Source organism: Callithrix jacchus, chromosome 8, assembly GCF_049354715.1.
Source record: "Callithrix jacchus isolate 240 chromosome 8, calJac240_pri, whole genome shotgun sequence".
NCBI lineage: Eukaryota > Metazoa > Chordata > Mammalia > Primates > Cebidae > Callithrix > Callithrix jacchus.
This window is the reverse complement of record NC_133509.1, coordinates 5,064,971-5,087,291: the sequence shown is the minus strand read 5'-3', so window position 1 is coordinate 5,087,291 and position 22,321 is coordinate 5,064,971. Positions and strand designations below refer to the sequence as shown.

Below are 22,321 nucleotides of genomic sequence, written 5' to 3'. Positions count from 1 at the left end.
TTTTAAAGTAGACAAAATATATACACATATGCACATGATTAGAAAACGCTGAAAAGTATCTGGAAGAATATCTACATCCTTAACTATGATTTCACTGCCGGGAAGAAGGACTACGGTCTGCAGAGTAAGAAACTGCAGGGTATATCTATTTTTTATACTTTCCAAATTATTCAAATAATATGTATGTATTGCTTCAATAAAAATGTCACTGCTAGACTACAAATTCAAAGAAGGTATATATAAACATTCTAGACGCTTCATAGAATAAATTCTTACCTTTTTATATTTATGTGGATATGTACATCTTTCAATTGTGCCCTGGGATGCTCCACGATTGACATTTCCTAATCTTTCTTCCAAATGAATCAGTTCCTGCAAGTGAAGCATAACTAGTAGTAAAAGTCAGGATGATTATTCCTTGCACAGTATTGTCAACATTGTAAAAGAAATAAACTTCCATAATTAGAAACTGGAAATATAAATACAGTGTTCAAAAAAACTTACATATGACAACACAAGCAGTTATTTACATACTTAAGTAAGTCTATATAGAAGTTTATATGTTGCCCAGGCTGGTCTCAAACTCCTGGCCTCAAGTGATCTCCTACCTCAGCCTCCCAAACTGCTGAGATTATAGGTGTCAGCCACCACGCCTGGCTTAATGTTTCTCATACACAGTAAGGCAAATGGTTGTTTATGTTTTCCTCAGCCAACTGAAATGGGACAGCTCAAATTATCTTTATAAATTACAACAATATTACCACATGGTACTACATGAGTCAGTATGTATGTATGCATGTAGAAGATGAAATCATTCTAGTAAATTAAAGAGACAAATCATATAGTAGTTCTAAGTCTGCAGAAGTTAATTGTGGTTTGGAAAAAATAAATGAACAAAAAAATAAAATAAAAAGTTTTAAGTCATACTGACTCCAACTTCCAAACTGACATAAAAAACTTTAAACCACATTTGAATGATTTGTTCTTCCTGAAAATTCAAACAAGACATTTAGCTACAAAGGGAATTACTTAGGATTCCTTTTCTCTACTAATTTCTCTAAAAATTTAGCTGAGTCAAAAAATAGCCTCCCCCTCATATTTAATGGTATGGTTACTTATCTGATATTTATATTTATTTAATGCATTTTTACATACTTCTATATTAGATATTTTCATTTACTCATCTTTAAATACCTGGGTAACTTTTGACCCTAAGATTAGTATTACTCATAAATCTTTCTGTAAGTCCTAGAATTAACCTCAGAAAATCAGACATGTTACTGCCTTGTAATTCTCAGCTACTGCAGCAGTCCTACACAATTGTGTACACTAATAGCACATATATACTCTCTGCATTAAAAATACTGTGACATGCTTGCGAAAATGCTGATGAAAGAAAAAAAAATACTGTGACAAATATATTCATTTACTTTATCACATACCTCAAAATTGCCCCTGAAAGGACCTCTGAATGATGTCCCATCCAATCCTGATGAAATGTAACGGATGTGAGGATAGCCTGCCATATCAGGAACCTATTTCAACAGAAGAGATAGGCTCCATCAATTAAGAACAGACTTGTGGTTTACTGCTAACATTAATTCAAAGCCTTCAATGTTTACCATTTGACTGCCCATGAAATTCAACTTCAATAAGCATAGGTAACTCCAACAAAGACTTCGTAGTTTAGTTGGACAAGATTAGATTTCTCTTAAAATATAACCTAACTCTCCAAAATGCCCAAACTTAACCCTGATGCTCTTAGTAGCTCGAAAAGAGCAAAATTGTCTTAAGATCCTGTCAATTTCAGAGACCATATTAAAACAACAGAAGTGCACACAATTTTCCAACAAAATTTCACTTCAAGTTTTTATTTCACTTCCGTTTAGCTTCCTAACAGCCAGAGGACCTGATGCCTTTTTTTTTTTTTGCTTGATTCTAATAGTGAAAGTTTTAACACTGTTTTCTAGTTTTTTGTTAGGTATATTCAATCTCCATTATTTATGGATTACATATGCGTGAAATGACCCACAGGCTAAAATTTATCTGTAACCCATAATCAACACTTGTGCTTTCAGAGTCATTTGGGGATATACCCGGTGGCAAAAAAATCTGAGTTAACCAACATGCAACTCTGCTCCCAGCTGAGGCAGCACAGGGCCCTGTCGTATTTGAGCTCCTATTCTAAACAAGTGTCTTGTCTGCAGTCTGTTTATTGCCATGTTTTTCACAGTTTCATGCTTTATGTTGGTGATCTTGTTGTTTAAAATGGCCCCCAAGCATAAAGCAGAAGTGCTACCTAGTGTTCCTAAGACAAGAAGGCTGTGATACACCTCATGGAGAGAGTTTCATTCAGGCATGAGTTACAGTGTTGTTCGCTATGAGCTCAATGTTAATGTTTCTAAAATATTTTTTTAAAGCTGTCTTTACACAGAAATGCACACACAAAAAGGTCATATACTGATTTAGTTGTGAACAGAGGCTTGCAATAAGATAACTTTGTACTTCTCCTAGGAGTATGGTCTCACATTTGCTAACTCAGAGTTCCCGGCAACTGTATACATCACAACTGCCATGCGCACTGAGTGTTAGGAAAGGGGATTCTGAGACACAGCACCGTTCTTAACTCTTTATACCTAAATCTCCGACATCACTTTTTAATTAGCCTACACTGAATCACAGCACACTTCAAGCAGAATTTAAAGCTTTCACGGACACTTCAAATGTGTGAAAGAATTTACCAATAACTTTTAACCTTCAATAGCCTATTACTTAAATTACTTACAAGTTTTCTCATAACCAAGATCAATATTAATAAGCAGATAACCCAACCTCCTAAACATCTTCAAAAAAATCAGAAAGAAACTCCTGCATCCCAAATTAAATGAATGTTCACTTACCCTGAAAACCCTCTCCTCCCTAGTCTTGTTCCTCTAGCTTTCAGGGCTAAGCTTTTCTCCTATTCAAACTCTATCCTTACCACCTGCTCCTACCTTCACCTGTTCACCACGGATCATGTTTAATTACTCCACACCAAGTATCTCTTCAGTATCTTCAAACAATTCCTCTCTAACGGTTTTCGGTCTTAAATCTAAAAATAACTTTAAGTTTCTCCAAACCGAAATTCTCCACTAATCCTGGAATTACCGCCACCAAATTAGTGTTTCCTTCATTTTCCCTTCACAGTGAAGCTTATGAAGCAAGCAGTCTGTATTCAGCGTCTCCGTGTTTTCACTTCCTTACCTGCATCACTCACCATTATTAAGCCATTCTGACACAAGACACCAATAACCACTCTCATTACTTTTTAACACAAACTAGAAATCTGGGAGTCGCCCTAAATATTTCTCAAACGTGTCCCATCATTTTTATGCCAACTATGATTGCCTTCATTCCAGCATTCACCGATACCTACCTCTTCTACTGGAATGTCCTCACTGGTTTCCCACATTTAAATCTATTTTTCCACATAACTGAGGAGGTGATTTTTCTAACTATAATCTGATAAATCACTCTGAAATCATAAATTTGATCAGGACATTTCCCCTTCAATGGTTCCTGAGTTCCAGTTTCGTGCTAGAACAATTTCTCCCTGCTGCCTGACCCTCACTCCTAAGATTAGAAACACCGGCTTACTTGGAGTTCCCAGTGCTTGTGCTATTGGCTACATCTTTTTACATGGTGTAACCTCTGCAAGGGCACGATTCCAAAATCCAAAGTCTGCTTAGAAATCACGTGTACCAGAAAGCGTCTCTCAAAGCTTCCCTGCAGCACCTCTACCCACAACAACACAAAACTATTTCTTTTCTGTATCACTTACACAAGTGTGTAATACAAATAGCAAATGCAATATATGGTTTGCTGAACTTGTTCTTTAGCACTTACTTCACAAAATCTGAACCTGCTTAAATCAGATGTAGAGAATTAGTAAATCTTTCTGCAGATTAGAAAATCAGGCTGGGTGCTGTGGCTCATGCCTGTAATCCCAGCACTTCGGGGCAGATCACTTGAGGACAGGAGTTTGAGACCAGCCTGGCCAACAATGCAAAACCCCATTTCTACTAAAAATACAAAAATTAGCCAGGCATGGTGGCCTGTGCCTGTAATCCCAGCTACTTGGGAGGCTGAGGCAGGACAATCACCTGAACCTGGGAGGCAGACGTTGAAGGGAGCACAGATCATACTACTGCACTCCAGCCTGGGTAACAGACTGAGGCTTCATTTCAAAAAAAGAATTGAAAGTCTCATCAACAGCTTTCAGAGAGAGAGAGAGAGAGAGAGAGAGAGAGAGAGAGAGAGAGAGAGAGAGAGAGAGAGAGAGAAAAGAAAACCAAGTATGACTGCATCAGAACAGACCTATTACCACTATGGCAAAATAACTGAAGCACAGTATACTCCTGACAGTGGATAAAGAGTATCTTGGTATACCAAAAAACTCATACTTTTTGTCATTCTGTACATTATGAGTACATTTTACAATGAAAATTACACAGATTTTAATACATCTAATACCTTTTTACAGCACAATTTTTAGCTAACAAGATTACTCTCAAATTCTATTACACCACCTATAATAACTAATATAGGAAAATATTTCCAATAAAATATTTAATTTAGAAAATGAACTTTTAGAACATGTCAGAATTTTGCAGATTTTCCATTTTACCATTAAAGGAAGAGCTCCTAATTGCAAGTGATGAAGTCGAGGAGGTGCGTGATAATGGGCCAAGTGAGGATGCAATGCACCAGGTGTGTAAGTAGCTGCAGTCACTCCAGCTTCGATTCCCAGCTCCCTGACAAGAGGATGAGAACAGTTTAACCTTCCTTAGGGTCCCTTTATCATCAACAGAAATGGGGAATTATGTTTACACTTAAAAAAGTAATCTAAGGTTTCTTAACTTACAAAGCTGAGGAAAGATAATTTAGCCCAAAATATTTAATTTCAAATTTATTTCAGAACTAAAAGCTCAGAAAACCTAAATTTTGTGACAATGAGAAGTAAAGTATTTGTACTTGCTTTCACATCTTACAAAGAAAGGAAATACAATGAATGGCTACTAAGGTCCATTCCAAGATAAAAGCCTGATCGTACTTGAGGAGCAGACAACATAGCATTTACTTTTTTCGTGTATCTGAATGCTACAGATGATCTCTGGGTTTTTGTCTGTTAGATATAATCTCTTGATTGTTGACATTAAGAACAGTTACAACAGCAAACTCTTCCACATTTTATAAAACAAGGGTAAACAGAATTTGAGAAGGGGTAAAACTGTTACCTGCTAAATCTTCATTTACTTATTATCATTTTATGTTCTGCCTCAAAAGTCATTATGGTTCAAGATCTCAATGAATGCCCACAAACAATAAATTCAGGAAAAAAAATTTAATGAAAATCCGCTTTCATCTCTCTAGGGAAGATCACAAGTCTAGGAGAATGAAGGCTGAATTTCCCTTGTCAATAGCAGGTGAGGGTGGTGGAGCAATCTGAGTACGAAGGTGGGGGTCAGTTAAAGATGTGAAAAGCAGGATCAGTCTAGGGAGTTAACTTTGGTGGCACCCCTGAAAAACGGGAAAAAAGCTCTACTCCTCTTACTGACATGAGAACTCATAAGCAAGTTCTTTACCAGAGGTTGGGGAGGGGGCAGGGGCAGGGGCTCGTGGATGAGGAAAGGGGATATGTTGGACAATGGACACAAAGCTTCAGCTAGGGGGAAAAATTTCTGATATTCTACTGCACAGCAAGGTGACTACAGTTAATAATAATGTACTGTTTATTTCAAAACTGTGAAAACAGAAGATTTTAAACTTTCTCACCACAAAGAAATGATAAATATTTGAGGTGATAAATATGCCATTAGCCTGATGTGATCATTTCACGATGTATACATGTACTAAAGTATGTGGTTCCTCCAAAATATATACAATTTTTATTTGTCAATTAAACATAAAAGAACACCTAAAAAAAAAAAAAAGTTCTATTCCTGCTTGACATGGTTCCCTGCCCCAGCTCCTGCTGTTTCCTCCAAATCTCTATCTGCCCAGAGGCAGTGTCTCACAGTGAAACTGGGGATTAGTTTTCTCCACATCACCATTCTGCATGGCAATTCATCACAAAGCATCTCTTCCAATAGTTTCACCACAAGCTGCTAAGTATTGCTTTGAAATTAAACAAGATACTGACCAGGCAGACCTCTCTGGAGCCTGTCGAGGATGTGAGGACATAGTTTGAGGCACATGAATATGATGCCCATGACCATAGTTTGGGTGCATCCTATGTGGATGGGGTGGGGGGCGTTCATGTGCCCGCCTGGAAACACAGAACACAAAAACACCACTGGAAATAATTGAATAATTGGTTATTTCTTTTCTTAAAGTAGAAAAAAAAACCCTAGTATTAAACATCTATAGACTAGTCATAAATTTTGCAAATTATAAAAAATAAAAAAGTATTAATAAATCAAAGAAAACATAACCTCCTCTACAAATTCTAATTGGTCATTTATTCCAATGCTTCCAATTCAAATATCACCCAAGGAAAATGGTAATTTTAACATTATTTTGTATACCTTCTTTACAAGAGATATTTTAAATAGGAGAATAATAGGAATTGAATAGAAATAAAATTTTTTAAAATTAAGTATCCCAGTCAAACGTTGCAGGCACAAATAAATAATTTTATATAAACATTAAAGCAGGAAAAATAGAAACCTTAATTTTGCTTCATTTACACTTAAAATGTAAAGACATGCAAGCATTTTAATGGGTGAAAGTTTAAGAGAAAAAAAAATTTAACCTTGTGCATTTTTTTCAAAATACATGCAGTACATGTTAACACACATAGGAAACTTATATTTAGTGCTATTCATACTTTTTATTCTGCATCCCAGTTTACTGTACTTCCTCTCCCTAAGGTCACTAACAAAAGACACTAAAAACCGCTTAGTTTCATGGATTCACTTTTTGTTTTGCTTTTGTTTCTTTTTTAAGAATCTTGCTCCAGGGTCCAGTGCAGTGGCACAATCATAGCTCAGTGTAACCGTGAACTCCTGGGCTCAAGTGATCCTCCCACCTCAGCCACCTGAGTAACTGGGACTACAGATGTGAGCCACAATGCTCAGCTAAGATTCATTTTTATAGTGTAATTATTTTCTATTAGTTTTTAACAAATTTGCAGATTTTGCATGTTTATTCTAAATAACAATTTGCCGGGTACTGGAGGATAAGACTGTAAACTGGCAATTTTCTATATAAAAGGTTACTTTATTAAAATGGCAACAACAAGCATAGATATGGGATATAATCTTGGTTTTTTGGTTTGGTTTTTTTGAGACAGTCTTGCTCTGTCACCAGGCTGGAGTGCAGTGGCTCAATCTTGGATCACTGCAACCACTGCCTCCAGAGTTCAAGCAATTCCCCTGCTTCAGCCTTCCAAGTAGCTGGGACTACCGGCACGCGACACCATGCCCAGCTAGTTTTCGGTATTTCAGTGGAGACAGGGTTTCACCATGTTGGCCAAGATGGTCTCAATGTCCTGACCTTGTGATCCACCTTCCTCAGCACCCCAAAGTGCTGGGATTACAGGCGTGAGCCACTGTGCTCGGCCGAGATTTGGGATATAATCTTACATCACAGAACTAAAGCAAGAAGTTACACGAGAGCTGGATCATTAATTAGATCAAGAGCTTGGCAAACGTTATGTGAAGGGTAAAACAGGAACATCTTTCAGCTCTAAAGGCCATATGTTCTCTGTTGTAACTACTCCACTTAGCCTTCCCAGTGTGAAAACAGCCACAAACAGCACAAACACTTTTTCAGTTTGTTTGTAACTGAAAAAATGTAGCTGTTTTCCGATAAAATTTTGTTTACAAAAATCGGCAGGCAGAATTAGACCAAGAAGGTTTGCTGCTCTGAATACGAACATCAGATCCTGAATAATCAAAAGGGAAAAAAGAATTTTCATAAATTTGAAGCACAGTGTTTTCACTGCCAGATTTTTTTTAATTCTATTAATAGTTTTCGCCCCTCTGGTCAGTAACAGTCAAATCTTTGGTATCTTCAGATACTGTTCCTCAAAATAATCAATTTTAACACGATTTTCACGATGCGAGACTGCAGCAAAGAACAACAGATGAGTTTGCATCAGCCCAGTCTACTATGTTTTTAAAAATTGGTTTGCATAAAGAAATTACCCTTGGTCATATGTTAAACTGGTCAGATTTTACTAAATAATCTGGTATAAACTTTTTTTCTCAATACCTACAATTCAGGAAAAGGCAGGGGAAGATTCTGGCTAGCAAAGAATCAATTTTATAGTGAACTGAGGACTTAGCATAGTTACTTTTGGGGGAGGGGAAGAGACGGTCTCGCTCAGTCACCCAGGCTGGCGTGCAGTGGCATAATCATGGGAGGATCGCTTAAGCCCGGGAGTTCAAGGATACAGTGAACAATGGTTGCACCACCACACTCTAGCTGTGACCTCCCAGGCTCAGGCAGTCCTCTCATCTCAGCCTCCCGAACAGCAGAGACCACAGCAGTATGCTACTATGCCCAGCTTCTTTCTTTTTTTAGTAGAGACCAGGTCTCCTAATGCTGCCCAAGCTGGTCTCAAACTCCTGGGCTCAAGCAATCCTCCTCTCCTGGCCTCCCAAAGTGTTGGAATTAAAGGTGAATCATTGCAGCCACCTATCTTTCGTTTTCTATTGGTGTTTTGTAATACTGGCACTTTGGAAGGCCAATGCAGGTGGATCACCTGAGGTCAAGAGTTCAAGACTAGCCTGATCAACAAGGAGAATCCCCGTCTTTATGAAAAATACAAAAGATTAGCCAGGCATGGTGGTGCATGCCCGTAATCCCAGCAACTTGGGAGGCTGAGGCAGGAAAATCACTTAAAACCCAGGAGGCAGAGGTTACTACGAGCCGAGATTGTGCCATTGCACTCCAGTCTGGGCAACAAGAACAAAACTCCGTCTCAAAAAAAAAAAAAGGACAGAGTCTTACTCTGTCACCCAAGCTAGAGCGCAGTGGCACAGTCACAGCTCAGCTTTGAACTACTGGGCTCAAATTATCCTCCTGCCTCAGCCTCCTGAGCAACTGGGGATTACAGGCATGACACTCACCCAGCTTAGTTACAAGTTACAATATTTCTAAAGACTTCACAGTTTTTGTTATTGGTCTTTGTTCTTAAAAAACAAAACAAAAAAACAGTATTTCACTGTGCTGCCTGGATGGACTCAAACTCCTGGGCTCCAGCAATCCTCCCAAGCAGCTGTGACTACAGTTGCATGCCTCCATACCCAGTCAGATTGCAGAGATTTAAAGACCAAGAGAAGTAAAAGAAGAAGGAAGCTTAACTTTCTTTTTAAAAATGTGACACATACGTTGGATGCTGCATCATCCTCCTCCTTTGAACCTCCATCCTCTGCATCACTTCATGAGGATGGAGTCTCTGTGCTGGAGGTGCTGTGGCTGGAATATGGTGCGAAATTGGCTGGTGTGTAGGAGGAAGATGCTGAGGGATTGGTGCAGCTGTACTGGCTAAGTGAGTTGGTGGTGGGGGTGCCACAGGATGAGATGTTGCATGAGAAGATAGTTGAGAATGGAAAGCATGTACAGGATGAGGAATAACATAATCCACTTGAGGTGGAGGCTGAGTCTGAGGAGGGGGATTTCCATGAGAATGAGGGCAGGCAGAAGCCTGATGATGAAGTGGCCTTGTTAAAGAGGCATCTGCAAGAAAAACATTTCGAGTATGTTACATAGGCACCATGCAGCTGAACATATATTGCTATTACATATTCCTACTGTACTCTTAAAGATTCTAGCACATATTTTATTTTTATGAATACTTCATCAAGTAAAGTATAAATGAAACTGTTCAAGCAACTTGCTCTCTTCTTAGAATAACCTTGCATATCTTCCTAGGTCAATATATATTACATTATATACATGAACTTCAGTATTAAATATATTAATTTCATTCACAGCTTCACAACATTCTATTACATGAATATACCAAAATACATTGACAAAATCCCCACTGATAAGAAACTCAAATGCTGTGATACATATTTGTGTATATGGTCCGTCCTGCACTCAGTCTTTCATTTACACACATGTATACACACATACATAGAGACCATTTCTGTAGCAAAAATTCCTATAGGCAGTTGTGGGACAGAAAGAGAAAATTAAATTTAGATGCCAGTTGATAAAAAATACCCTTTCCAAAAGGTTGCCATAATTAACATTTCAATCAAGAGTACACAGAAAGGGCTGGGCATGGAGGCTCACACCTGTAATCCCAGCACTTTGGGATGCCAAGGCGGGCTGAATCACCTGAGGCCAGGAGTTTGAGACCAGTCACGCCAACATGGCCAAACTTGTCTCTACTAATACTAAAAAAATTAGCCAGGCATGATGACAGGTGCCTGTAATCCCAGCTATTCGGGAGGCTAAGGCAGGAAAATCACCTGAACCTGGGAGGCAGAGGTTGCAGTGAGCTGAGATCGAGCCACTGCATCCCAGTCTGGGCGACAGAGTGAGTCTCTATCTCAAAAAAAAAAAACAAAAAGGAGTACATACGAAGGCCTGATTACCCCTACACTACCACTATTTTCTTTTAAATAAATGTTAATCAAAGAAAATTTCTTGACCACTTGTATTTCTTCTCAGAATTATCTATTTACATGCTTAGCCTATTCACCCTTTTATTGACTTACAAGTATTCTTTGCATATATGGAATTTCTGTCATAATAGGGTGTAAACATTTTTCCAAACTGTCTTTCTCCCCCTACCCCATGACGTTTTTCCTGTACTACCTTATGATGAAGGAGGCATACTTATTTCCCAACAAATATGGAAGTAAAGTCCTTAATAAGATGGCTCCCCCCATTTTTTCATTCTACATCTTTATGTTTCAAAGTCACTGCTGAAAAATCCCTCTGAGTAATACACATCTTTCTTACTCTTAGAGATCTGCATCTACTTGCCATTAAAAAAAAAAAAAAAAGTTTGTCTCCTTAGATTTCAATCCAAATTTCATTTTATTAGAATATGTTCTTGGAAGTCTGATAGAGAGCAACAGCCATTCTCTAGTTTAATTACAGAAAAGTTTTCTTCAATTTTTAATGCTTCTGATTCATTCAGCAAGGGCGGAAGTTAGGCATCCACAACACAACTGTGTTTTCTAAGTATGCCTTTGTTAACATGTAGTTAAAGGACCAACCTTCGACAAACATAATTTTTTAAAGTTGCAAGACAAATTTTTAAACCAATTTTCTAAAAGTTCTATTTTCAAATCAATACTTTACTCTTCAAGAAGGCATAAAGCTCAGTAGCTCTTAATCATAAAAAATGAATCTACTATTGTTTTATGACTGTTAACTATCCTTTCTCAAATTCACGGCATTTTTCTCTTTCTTTTTTTGAGATCGAGTCCTGCTCTGCTGCCCAGATTGGAGTGCAGTGGCGCAATCTCAGCTCACCGCAACCTCCGCCTCCCGGGTTCTCTCGCCTCAGCCTCTTGAGTAGCTGGGATTTATAGGCACCTGCCACCATGCCCAGCTAATTTTTGTAATTTTAGTAGACATGGGGTTTCACCATCTTGGCTAGGCTGGTCTGGAACTCCTGACCTTGTGATCCACCCACCTGGGCCTCCCAAAGTGCTGGGATTACAAAGTGAGCCACTGCACCCAGCCCACAGCATTTTTTCTAGTTTCAAAGTTTTAAAATTGTGTAGTCATTATGCAAGACAATACTCACAAATATTACAAAACAAGAAGTTCTGTTTCAGAATAAGTCCGTTTATTTACCTACTCTTCAGACATCATTTGAATTCACTGTTTATCTAAACAAAACAGGTTGCTCACTGTTATAAAAGAAAGACACATTCTGCATTCCCCAAAACCCCTTCCCTTTCTCTCACATTTGTGTTCTTAACAGTTTAAAAAAAATGTTTTTGATTTTGCTTCGTAGATGTACAACATATCACTTGCAGATGCAATATTATGATTTGTTCCAACAGTTACTCTCTACATTGCTATAGCTTTACAGGGTAGACCATTCACTTCATGATTCATCATAAGTAGCCTTGCCCTACCTACATATCTTTTTTTTTTTTTTTTTTAAGAAACAGGTTCTCACTATGTTGTCCAGGCTGGAGTACAAGGATTATTCAGGTGTGTTAACAGCACACCACCACCTTGAACTCCTGGGCTCCAGCAATCCCCTCTGCCTCAGCCTCCTGAATAGCTGGAACTACAGGCTTACACTACCAAGTTAGGCCTTACATATCTTATCAGTACATCTTATTAATCAGATAGCAAAACTTTTAAATGACATCATTTCAAGCACAGTTGTTTTATCACTTCATCAAGACCATAAACTTTTCAAAAGCAAGGAGACACTCTTATTGCACAAGTATTGTTGTTATACATATAAATGTACTTACGAAACAGCAAACTATTCATTTGGGTCCAAGTATCACAATGTATAGCCAATAGGAATTATTCCCATTTTACAAGTGCGAAGAATGTAAGGAGAGAGATTAAGTAAGTTATCCAAAGTCACTAATCTGATTAGTCAGAGCTGGGAGGTTAACTCAAATCTATTCTATTCAATTCAAAGCTGGTGCTTTACTACATCACACTGTCTTCCCCAGTTCATTCTGGATGAAGAAAGTTTAAGAACCACATGTTTCACAAGTGAACTAAAGGATACTGGGAATGTTTTTTAAAAGCATGCGAGAGTTAGGGAGAGAATATACACAATCCTTTAGGAAAAGAAGCCCAGAAGAGAGTTATCAAAATGTCTCTAACAGAAAATAATACAATTTAAATTTCCTACCTTCATTCTCATTAATACTCATTAAACACACCGAATGAGGTGTATAAATTGATACAGCCCCTTGGAGAGAAATTTAACAGTATTTACCTGAAAGTTTATCGCTCTGACATAGCAATCTCACTTCTAGGAAGTTATACTATACATAAACTCAACCACAGACAACTTAAATGTCCATCAACAGAAGACTGATTTAATATACAATGGAGATTATGGGGGTATCAAAAACCAATGAGCTTGACTTTTATATGCTAATATCCAAAAATCAAGATATACTGCTAAATTTGAAAACAAAAAGCAAGGGGTGTATGTTTGATTTCCCATTTTGAAAAGGTAAGACATATACATACTTATTTAAATGTACAAAGAAAATTTCTAAAAGTTTTTATATCACAGTTGCTACCTCTGATATATTAAGAGTAAGCTGTGGGAAAAAGCTTTTAAATTATTTTATATCACTAGGCACAGTTTGAATGTTTTAGAATTTAACAAATGAATCTAAAACGTTTATTTATTAGAACATTTTAAAAGGAATGAACTTACGTGTAAACTGCTTCAGTATATTACTTTTAAAGAGGAGGGGCAGAAAACTACATATATGGAATTTCAAATAAAAGATGATCCATTAAGAGTGAATACCAGGCCGGGCACGGTGGCTCAAGCCTGTAATCCCAGCACTTTGGGAGGCCGAGGTGGGTGGATCACGAGGTCAAGAGATCGAGACCATCCCGGTCAACATGGTGAAACCCCGTCTCTACTAAAAATACAAAAAATTAGCTGGGCACGGTGGCGCATGCCTGTAATCCCAGCTACTCAGGAGGCTGAGGCAGGAGAATTGCCTGAACCCAGGAGGCGGAGGTTGCGGTGAGCCAAGATTGCGCCATTGCACTCCAGCCTGGGTAACAAGAACGAAACTCCGTCTCAAAAAAAAAAAAAAAAGTGAATACCATCAAGTATCACAAAATAGGCCATGCATAATATTGGTGCTCATACACGGAACTGGGCCATTTGTCAAGGCTGTGTAAAAAGTGTTTCTAAATCTATTTTCCAATTTATACTCAAAATTTTAAGTTGCATTACTGAGAAGGTAAATAATATATTCCAGTTTCACTGTACAAATTCTGGGTTGATTCCAGCTGTTTCTGCAGAATGCAGATTTTTAAATGATTGGAGAAGAAAAAAATCCAAGAAGATACATACATAACTGAAAATTCTCCTTGCCACGTAATCAGAACAAAACACAAATTTCCTTGCTGACGTCCTACTTTATTTCAGGATGAACTTTTGGTATTTCTTAGCCGTTTATTGAGCTCCATTTGATTATCAGCTTATGATCTAACAAAACAGTAACTATGTGACACGTCCTTAGGGTATTTATTAGTTCTCACCATATCTAACAAATTTCAATTTCTTCAGAAAAGGCATGCCTGGTTCTATTTTATTTTATTTTATTTTTATAGAAACAGGGTCTCACTATGTTGCCCAGGCTGGTCTCAAACTCCTGGTCTCAAGCAATGCTCCTGCCTTGGCCTCCCAAAGTGCTGGGATTACAGGAGTGAGCCAGCATGCCCAACCAAGGTTTTATTTTAATTGCCTGCATTAAGTGAGTATAAAAACTCTTTTATAACTGACAGAGCTTGCAGTCAGGATATGCTCTCTCATGTCTCAGTTAACTGCTTGAGAATTCTTAGAATTTGCTTAACAGCGCCTAGAAATATTACTCAACTTTCACATTTCTTCAGTTGTCCTAGAGAATAAATCAAAATTCCTTAAAACTTCCATTCAACATACCTGTTTCATAGTATTACAATGGGAAAAATATACTCCATGGTTAAGCCAAGTAAATACTAAAAATTTAAGAACTGGGGTTAATTAAAGGTTATTTCATGAAGGAGTATAAAATGCTTCACTGATATAACTCTAGATTTTGTGCCCATTAAGTTTATACTTACAAGGGGGTGGCATGTAATGCCGACATGACGAGAGAGAGGGCTGTGGAGGGGGCTGGGGCTGGGGCTGTGCAACCATGCTTGATCCATAGCCATCTATTGATGATAATGGTTGACTTGGGGCAGCAGCAGCAGCCTGATGGCCAAAGATTGCAGCTCGGGAAGAGGAAACAGGGCAGCAGGGGTCAAATGCAGATGCTCCATGAAAACCGCCACTTCCATGACTTCTGATACCACTGTTGCTCAGGTCTACTGGCAATGCCTGCTATATAAAAAGGAACTACGTTTTATCTTTCTAAAGTTTGGTCAAACATTTCATGCTATATTATAAAAGTATTCCTAACACAACCAAGAAAAACATAATCTTTAATTTGAAAACAGTAAGATTCCTAGTGTGAAGAACTACTGAGCACCAAAAAAATACTTGGGTATCTTGTGTATCTTAGACTGTGAACACTGTAGTGGTTTTACTTAAAACCAATTTTTAAAAATCAAGCATAAGATTATATCACAAGATGAATAAGTGTAATAAAGTCTTTTTGTCTTATTACATCTATATCTTATAAACTTTAAAATCATACTTCTATATGCTCCTTTATCCCAACATTGTGACTACTAATTTAGGACTCCTTTGGAAAACATACGGTCGCACTAGTGAAAACATTAAGGTTCTAGGAAAAATCTCGTCTGCCGCAAGTTCCAAAATGTATGAAGAAGCAAGAATTTAACCAATAGTGTTAACAAATCTACATTACTCAAAGTAACAAAGGACTGAGATTCTTCACACTAAATCATGAATTACCTTTGCCACTTAAAGCTTTCATTTGTTCAAAAAACCAAGAATAAAAAGATGACACCACTGCTTGCTTTGACAGGCAGATTTACTGCACGTTGCTTTATCATGCTTTATTGATGTTTGCGGTTTTGTTCTGAACACACTGAAGGTTTGTCAAGCAAGTCTATCAGGGTTATTCTTCCAACAGCATGTGCGTACTCTGTCTATCCAATTTTGGTAATTCTTAACAGTATTTAAATTTTTCTCATTATTATTTTATCTATTATGGTGATATTTGATCAGTAGTCATTAAAGTTACTACAATTGCTTTGGGCACCAAAAACTGTGCCCATATAAGGCAACAAATTTAATAAACGTGTGTGTCCTTAACAGATGTTCCCAACATCCTCCTCTCATCTCTGTGGGCCTCCCTCTGTCCTGACACACAACAACATTGAATAGGCCAATTCATGGACTCCAAGTATTCAAGTTAAAGGAAGATTTGCACATTTCTCATTTTAAATCAAAACCGATAAATGATTCAGCTTAGTGAGGAAGACATGTCAAAAGCCCAGATAGGCTAAAAAATATGTTATATTGGGGTTCAGGGGTGCCCTCAGTTCCCCTGAGAGGACATTTCTCCAGGTTCTTGGTCTCCTGCCCTCTCAAGAATGTGAAAGGGGACCACAGTGCAGTGCACAGTAAATACAAGATTCAAAAGTGTAGAAAGTGATTTATTTAGAGAGAGAGAAACAGGAGGAGAGAGAAAGAAACAGCTAATTCTCACACTGAGTGAGAGAATCCAGAAAGATGGAATTCAGGAGAGGAAAGCAGCTTCCACACTGAGTGGAAGGCAATAGAGAGATGGCGTTTAGGAGGAGAAGACAGGCTTCCACCACAGAGTGTGGAAGGGGACTCCAGATGGGAAATCCAAGAGAAAGACAGCTTCCACAAAGGCAATGTTCGTGGAAGGGGACCCAAACATGGAGTCCAAAGGGGTGTGGAAGAAGGGGACTTTTAACCTGGAAGGAACCCCCACCTTCTCTAAGACCCCAGGCCAATGAAAGGAGTTCCCTAGAACTTCTGCTGGAATGACTGACTCTTCAGTTTCTTCCCGAACCAGTGAAATTTAAACATAAACTGTTAAATCTCCCAGATGAAGAGAGATGGGAGGGGAGCATAGTGTAGGAAGTTCTTGCCCTTAAAACTACGCCCCCATGTGGACCCAGAAAGAACACCTTCCCTAACTGGCCTCGTATACCAGTTAGGCAAGTTGTGAATGCAAAGTAAAAATTTCTGAAAGAAACTGAAAGTACTCCAGTGAATACACAAACGATAAGAAAGTGAAGCAGCCTTAGAGATGATCTAAAGAAAGTTTCAGTGGTCTACATGAAAGATCAAGCCAGCTACAACATTCTCTTAAGCCAAAGCCTAAGCTAGCACAAGGCCCTAACTGTCTTCAATTCTATGAAGGCTGAGGGAGGCAAGGAGGCTGCAGAAGAAAAGTCTGAAGATAGCAGAGGGTAGCTCAAGAAATGAAAGGGAAGAAGCCATCTCTATACAAGTGCAAGGTGAAGCGGCGAGTGCTGGTGTGGAGGCTGCAGTAAGGTATCCAGAAAATCTAGCTAAGACCGTTTATGGAAAGTGCTACGGTGAATAACAGATTTTCCATGTAGACAAAACAGCCTAATATTGGAAGATGTCATCCAGGACTTCCATAGCTAAAGAGAAGTCGATGCCTGGCTTCAAAGTTTCAAAGGACTGGATGATTCCTGTTAGGGTCTAATGTAGCCGGTGACTTGAAGTTCAATGCTCATTTACAATTCCAAAATTCCTGGAACCCTTAAAAGTTATACTAAATCTATTCTGCCTGTGCTCTATTAACAAACAAAAGCCTAGGTTGACAATGTATCTGTTTACATGGTTTACTGAGTATTTTAAGAATACTGTTGAGACCCACTAAGAAAAAACAATTCCTTTTAAAATATTACCGCTTAGCAAAGTGAGACCTTGTCTCAGAAAAGAAAAAAGAAAATTGCTGTTTTTTGACAATGCACAGAGTCATCCAAGAGCTCTGATGATGTATGAGGAGATTAATGTTTTCATACCTGCGAACACAACATCCAGTCAGCAGACTATGGATCGAGGAGTAAAGTCTTATTACTTAAGAAATGTATTTCGTATGGCTACAGCTGCCATAGTAATTCCTCTGATCAACCTGGGCAAAAATAAACTGAAAACCTACCAGAAAGAAGTCACCATTCTAAATGTCATTAAGAACATCTGTGGTTTATGGAAGGCAGCCAAAAACAGCAACACTAATCATTTGGAAAAAGTAGATCCCAAGCCTCATGCATACTTTGAGGGGTTCAAGACTTCAGTGGATTAAGTAACTACAGATGTTGTGAAGACAGCAAGAGAACCAGAGTAAGAAGCTGGACCCTAAAGATATGATTGAATTACTGCAACTCATGATAAAAGCTGAGTAAGTTGCTTCTTACAGAGAGGCAAAGAAAGTGGTTTCTTTATGCCCTTTATTTATTTTACCTTTTTTTTCTTTTTTTGAGACAGTGTCTCACTCTGTTGCCCAGGCTGGTGTGCAGTGGCACAATCTCGGCTCACTGCAACCTCTACCTCCCAAGTTCAGGTGATTCTCTTGCCTCAGCCTTGCAAGCAGTTGCAATTACAGGCACATGCCACCACACCCGACTAATTTTTGTGTTTTCAGTAGAGACAGGGTTTCACCATGTTGGCCAGGCTAGTCTAGAGCTGCTGACCCCAAATGATCCACCTGCCTTGACAACCCAAAGTGCTGGGATTACAGAAGTGAGCCACTGACGCAGCCTCATTCATTCATTCATTCATTCACTCATTCATTCATTCTTTTCAGACAAGGTGTTGCCTACGATGGAATGCAGTGTTATAAACACAGCTCACTGCAGCTTTGACCTACCGGGCTCAAGCAATCCAAGTAGCTGGGACCACAGGTGTGCGCTATTGCACCCAGCTAATTTTTAAATTTTTTGTAGAGACAGGGTCTTGCCATGTTGCCCAGGGTGGTCTTTAACTCCTGGGCTCAAGCAATCCTCCCACCTCAGCCCCTCAAAGTGTTGGGAGCAAAGGCATGAACCAACATGCCCAGCCAGAAGTGTTTTTCTTTTAAATAAAAGCATAGCACAGCCCCAGAGACAAGTGTTTTTCGTTGTTGTTGTTTTCATTTAAAAAAAAAAAAAAAGGCAGAAGAGATGTCCTGAGATGGAATCTACTCCTGTTAAAGATACTGGGAACAAGATGAAAACGACAACAGAAGATTTAGACTATCATACAAACTCAGTATATTACATGAGTACATTACATAAACTTAAAGCAGCTGCAGAGTTTGAAAGGACTGACTCCAATTCTGAAAGAAGTTCTATGGGTAAAATGCTATTAAACAGCATCATGTGCTACAGAGAAATCATTCACGAAAGGAAGAGTGGATCAATGCCGCAAACTCCACTGTTGGCTTCAAGAAACTGGCACAGCCACTGCAATCTTTAGGTACCACCACCTTCACCAGTCAGAGCCATCAACATTAAGGCAAGACATTCCATCAGCAAAAGGATTACAACTTGCTGAAGGCTCAGAGGACTGCTGGCATTTTTAAAAGATGTATTAACAATATTTTTTAAATGAAGTATTTTTAAATTGAATCATGTACTTTTTTTAGACATAACGCCAGTGTGGACTTACTATTGTACAGTGTTAACATTAACTTCTATATGTACTGGGGAAACTAAAGGCCCAAGTCACCCTGTAGTCCTCAGAGGAACCACAGCAGTCTTTTTACTTTCAGTGAGCTCTAGGTTCAGGGGAATAACAGAAACAAAAGGAACTCTGGGTGCTGAAAGGAAAGGCAAGTGATGATACGGAAGATGGGAAGGAGAAAAGGAAGAGCTCCTTTCTTCTGTATTATTTATGTACAGTCAAGTGTATGTCTTGTCTCCTTCTGTTGAGTTGGCAAATGCAACTTCTGTCCTCAATTCAGGTAAATAAGGTTTAAGAATAATGTTGTAAGACTGAATTTATGTTTATGGTTTGAATCCTTTCCCTACTGTTTAGACCAAAATTAGCAAATGGACTAGAATACAACATCTTGTGAAGGTGACCAAATTTCATCTTATCTTCATCTCCAGTCAGTGACTAAGAATACTCCCAGGGTAACGTAATTCCTAGAAGAAAGTGAGGGTAAAATTAAAGAATAAAGGGAAAAAAACAATAATGAGAACCCTCTTCTTCACAATTCTAACAGCTCACTCAATTCTCATTCTCAAAAGACAGTCAAGGGTAAGCAAGGTGAGTATAGTGCTGGGACATAATAATTGCTTTACATAGATCACAAATGACGCACCACACTAATCAAACTACTGGGCTTTTATGGTACATGCCTGTAGTCAGCTAACTGGAAGTCTGAGGCAGGACGATTACTTGAGCCCCAGAGTTTAAGGCCAGCCTTAGTAACAAAGCAAGATCCTCTCTTAAAAAAAAAAAAAAGTGGGAGGTGGGGTGGGGTGGGGTGGGTGGAGGATGGAGGGTACTGTGGAGGGTAGGTCGGGCTGAAAGCCATATCGTATGAAAGCAAGCAGTGGGGACCATCTATACGACTACTGCATCTTCTCGGTTTGCTTGTCCAATTTTCCTTTGACTGCATAGTCGGGCACTCAAATCATAAGACATCTACACAATCACAAATCTCAGGTTTTGTTTGCTACTTTTGTTCCTCTACTTTCTGCTATGCCCAAATAGGTCTGAAGTGAAGACTATATGGTTACATTACGAGCATGTAGTTAAGTTTAGAGTCCTAGAAACATCAGTATGAGTCTCAAACTGTTGTCTTCAAAATCTCACTCTCTACCTTCCAAGCCAGTATCACCACTGAATGCCTGGGATCCTGCTGATTCTTCTCAGGTTTTGTTTGCAGTCCAAATATTTCTATTAATACTTACAGGTGGGTAAATGGGTTATATTTATTTTACACTGAACAGAACTGTAAAAGAGATCCTACCTATAATTAACTCAAGCTGAAAGAAAACATTATATAGATAATTGATCTCTCAAATCAGCTGTGTTATTTTATTAATAATAAAATATTCTGCAAATGATACTTTTGACAGCTCTTTAATGAATGTAGGAAAAGCTGGCAGACCCACCTCTTCTTCACCATTTTCCTACAATACTTACTAAGAGTCATTTAACCAAATTTATAGCAAAAGAACATTATACTATCAAGCAGGTCCTTTCACTGGAAAATTCTTCTTGATGTTCCCTCATTCCCCAGAGGCAGAACAGGTCTGGACAATCTGTTAATACCGAGAAATATAACCAACACCAAAATGATATCTAAAATCTCTTTTTTCTGCTCAATTCAAACTTCCTCTTAATAGCAGCTGCATTTTTAAAAAGAATACCTCTCCTTCTTAATGATTTTTAATCTGTCAAGATGCAGAAGACATACCATCAAAATTTTTAAAGATGAGGCAGGTACTTTAGGAAAGGTGAGGTGAAAACAGAAAAGCACCACCTTGGCCAGGCACAATGATTTATGCCTGTATTCCTAGACAACAAGAGTGAGACTCTGTCTCAAAATAAAAAGAAAAAAAAAACTTTGGAGTCTTTTTCTTGTTGCCCAGGTTGGGGCGCACTGACGCAACCTCAGCTCACTGCAACTCCTGCCTCTCAGGTTAAAGCAATTTTCCAGCCCCAGCCTGCTGAGTAGCTGGGGCTACACGCCACCACATCTGGCTAATTTTTGTATTTTTAGTAGAGACAGGGTTTCACCATGTTGGCCAGGCTGATCTCAAACACCTGACCTCAACTGACCCACCTGCCTCTGCCTCCCAGAGTGCTGGGATTACAGGCGTGAGCCCCCGTGCCAGCCTCTTTGACTTTCTTTGCCGCACTTATTTTCTGGCATATTATATGTCGAAGTCACAATTATTCTCTGAAATTACATCTTTTGGTTTTTAAAGTATGCAACACTCAGGCTTGTATCACAATCATACATGGAAGTGACATACCAAAAGTTAAAGTAGCATGGAACACTAGACTGTTTTACTCTCTGTGATTGCCAATACTAAGGTAATATTATTTGACATTTCGTGAACTCACTAATAATACCAAGTAATCTACTTAATCACAATTTTCTGCTGACATTTCAATTCTCCATAAACTGAAAACCTCATCTGCCCCTGAGAAAATACGCTACAGGTCTACATCTGAGAAGGCTGTTTATTTCTACATGAGTGAGGTTACAGTGAACTCTAGAGGAGGTAAAAGGAAAAAAAAGTGGGAGAATAAGCCTGACTCTAGAGTTTCACCATTTGTTTAAAATAAGATCCCAAAGATCAGATTCAACTGTATTTACACTAAAAACATCAAAAACCATTCCAGAATTTTTTTGTTTTTGTTTTTTTGAGACAGAGTCTCACTCTGTCACCAGGCACCATGCTGGAGAGCAGTGGCACAACCTTGGTTCACCGCAACCTCCACCTCCCGGGTTCAAGCAATTCTCCTGCCTCAGCCTCCCGAGTAGCTGAGACTACAGGTGCGTGCCACCACGCCCAGCTAATATTTTTGTATTTTTAGTAGAGACGGGTTTCACCATGTTGGCCAGGATGGTCTCGATCTCTTGACCTCGTGATCCGCCCACCTCGGCCTCCTGAAGTGCTGGGACTACAGGCGTGAGTCACCGCGCCCGGCCCTCCAGAATTTTTATAA

General features: G+C 38.7%; 1 protein-coding gene across 17 annotated transcripts in view; it reads right to left on the bottom strand.

Moving 5' to 3' along the window:
• RNF111 (ring finger protein 111) overlaps positions 1-22,321 on the bottom strand; it is a 103,300-nt gene that overhangs the window by 5,794 nt on the left and 75,185 nt on the right. For 5 of the 17 annotated variants that reach the window (XM_078333267.1, XM_035258730.3, XM_035258735.3 and 2 more), the window contains exons 7-12: positions 14,794-15,055; positions 9,378-9,726; positions 6,182-6,334; positions 4,667-4,793; positions 1,443-1,535; positions 277-372 (exon numbers count right to left, since the gene is read on the bottom strand). In XM_078333267.1, the coding sequence (XP_078189393.1) occupies positions 277-372; positions 1,443-1,535; positions 4,667-4,793; positions 6,182-6,334; positions 9,378-9,726; positions 14,794-15,055 (1,080 nt within the window). The remainder of the gene's footprint in view (positions 1-276; positions 373-1,442; positions 1,536-4,666; positions 4,794-6,181; positions 6,335-9,377; positions 9,727-14,793; positions 15,056-22,321) is intronic. The other 12 variants (XM_035258737.3, XM_035258742.3, XM_035258738.3 and 9 more) reach the window with 3 other exon arrangements.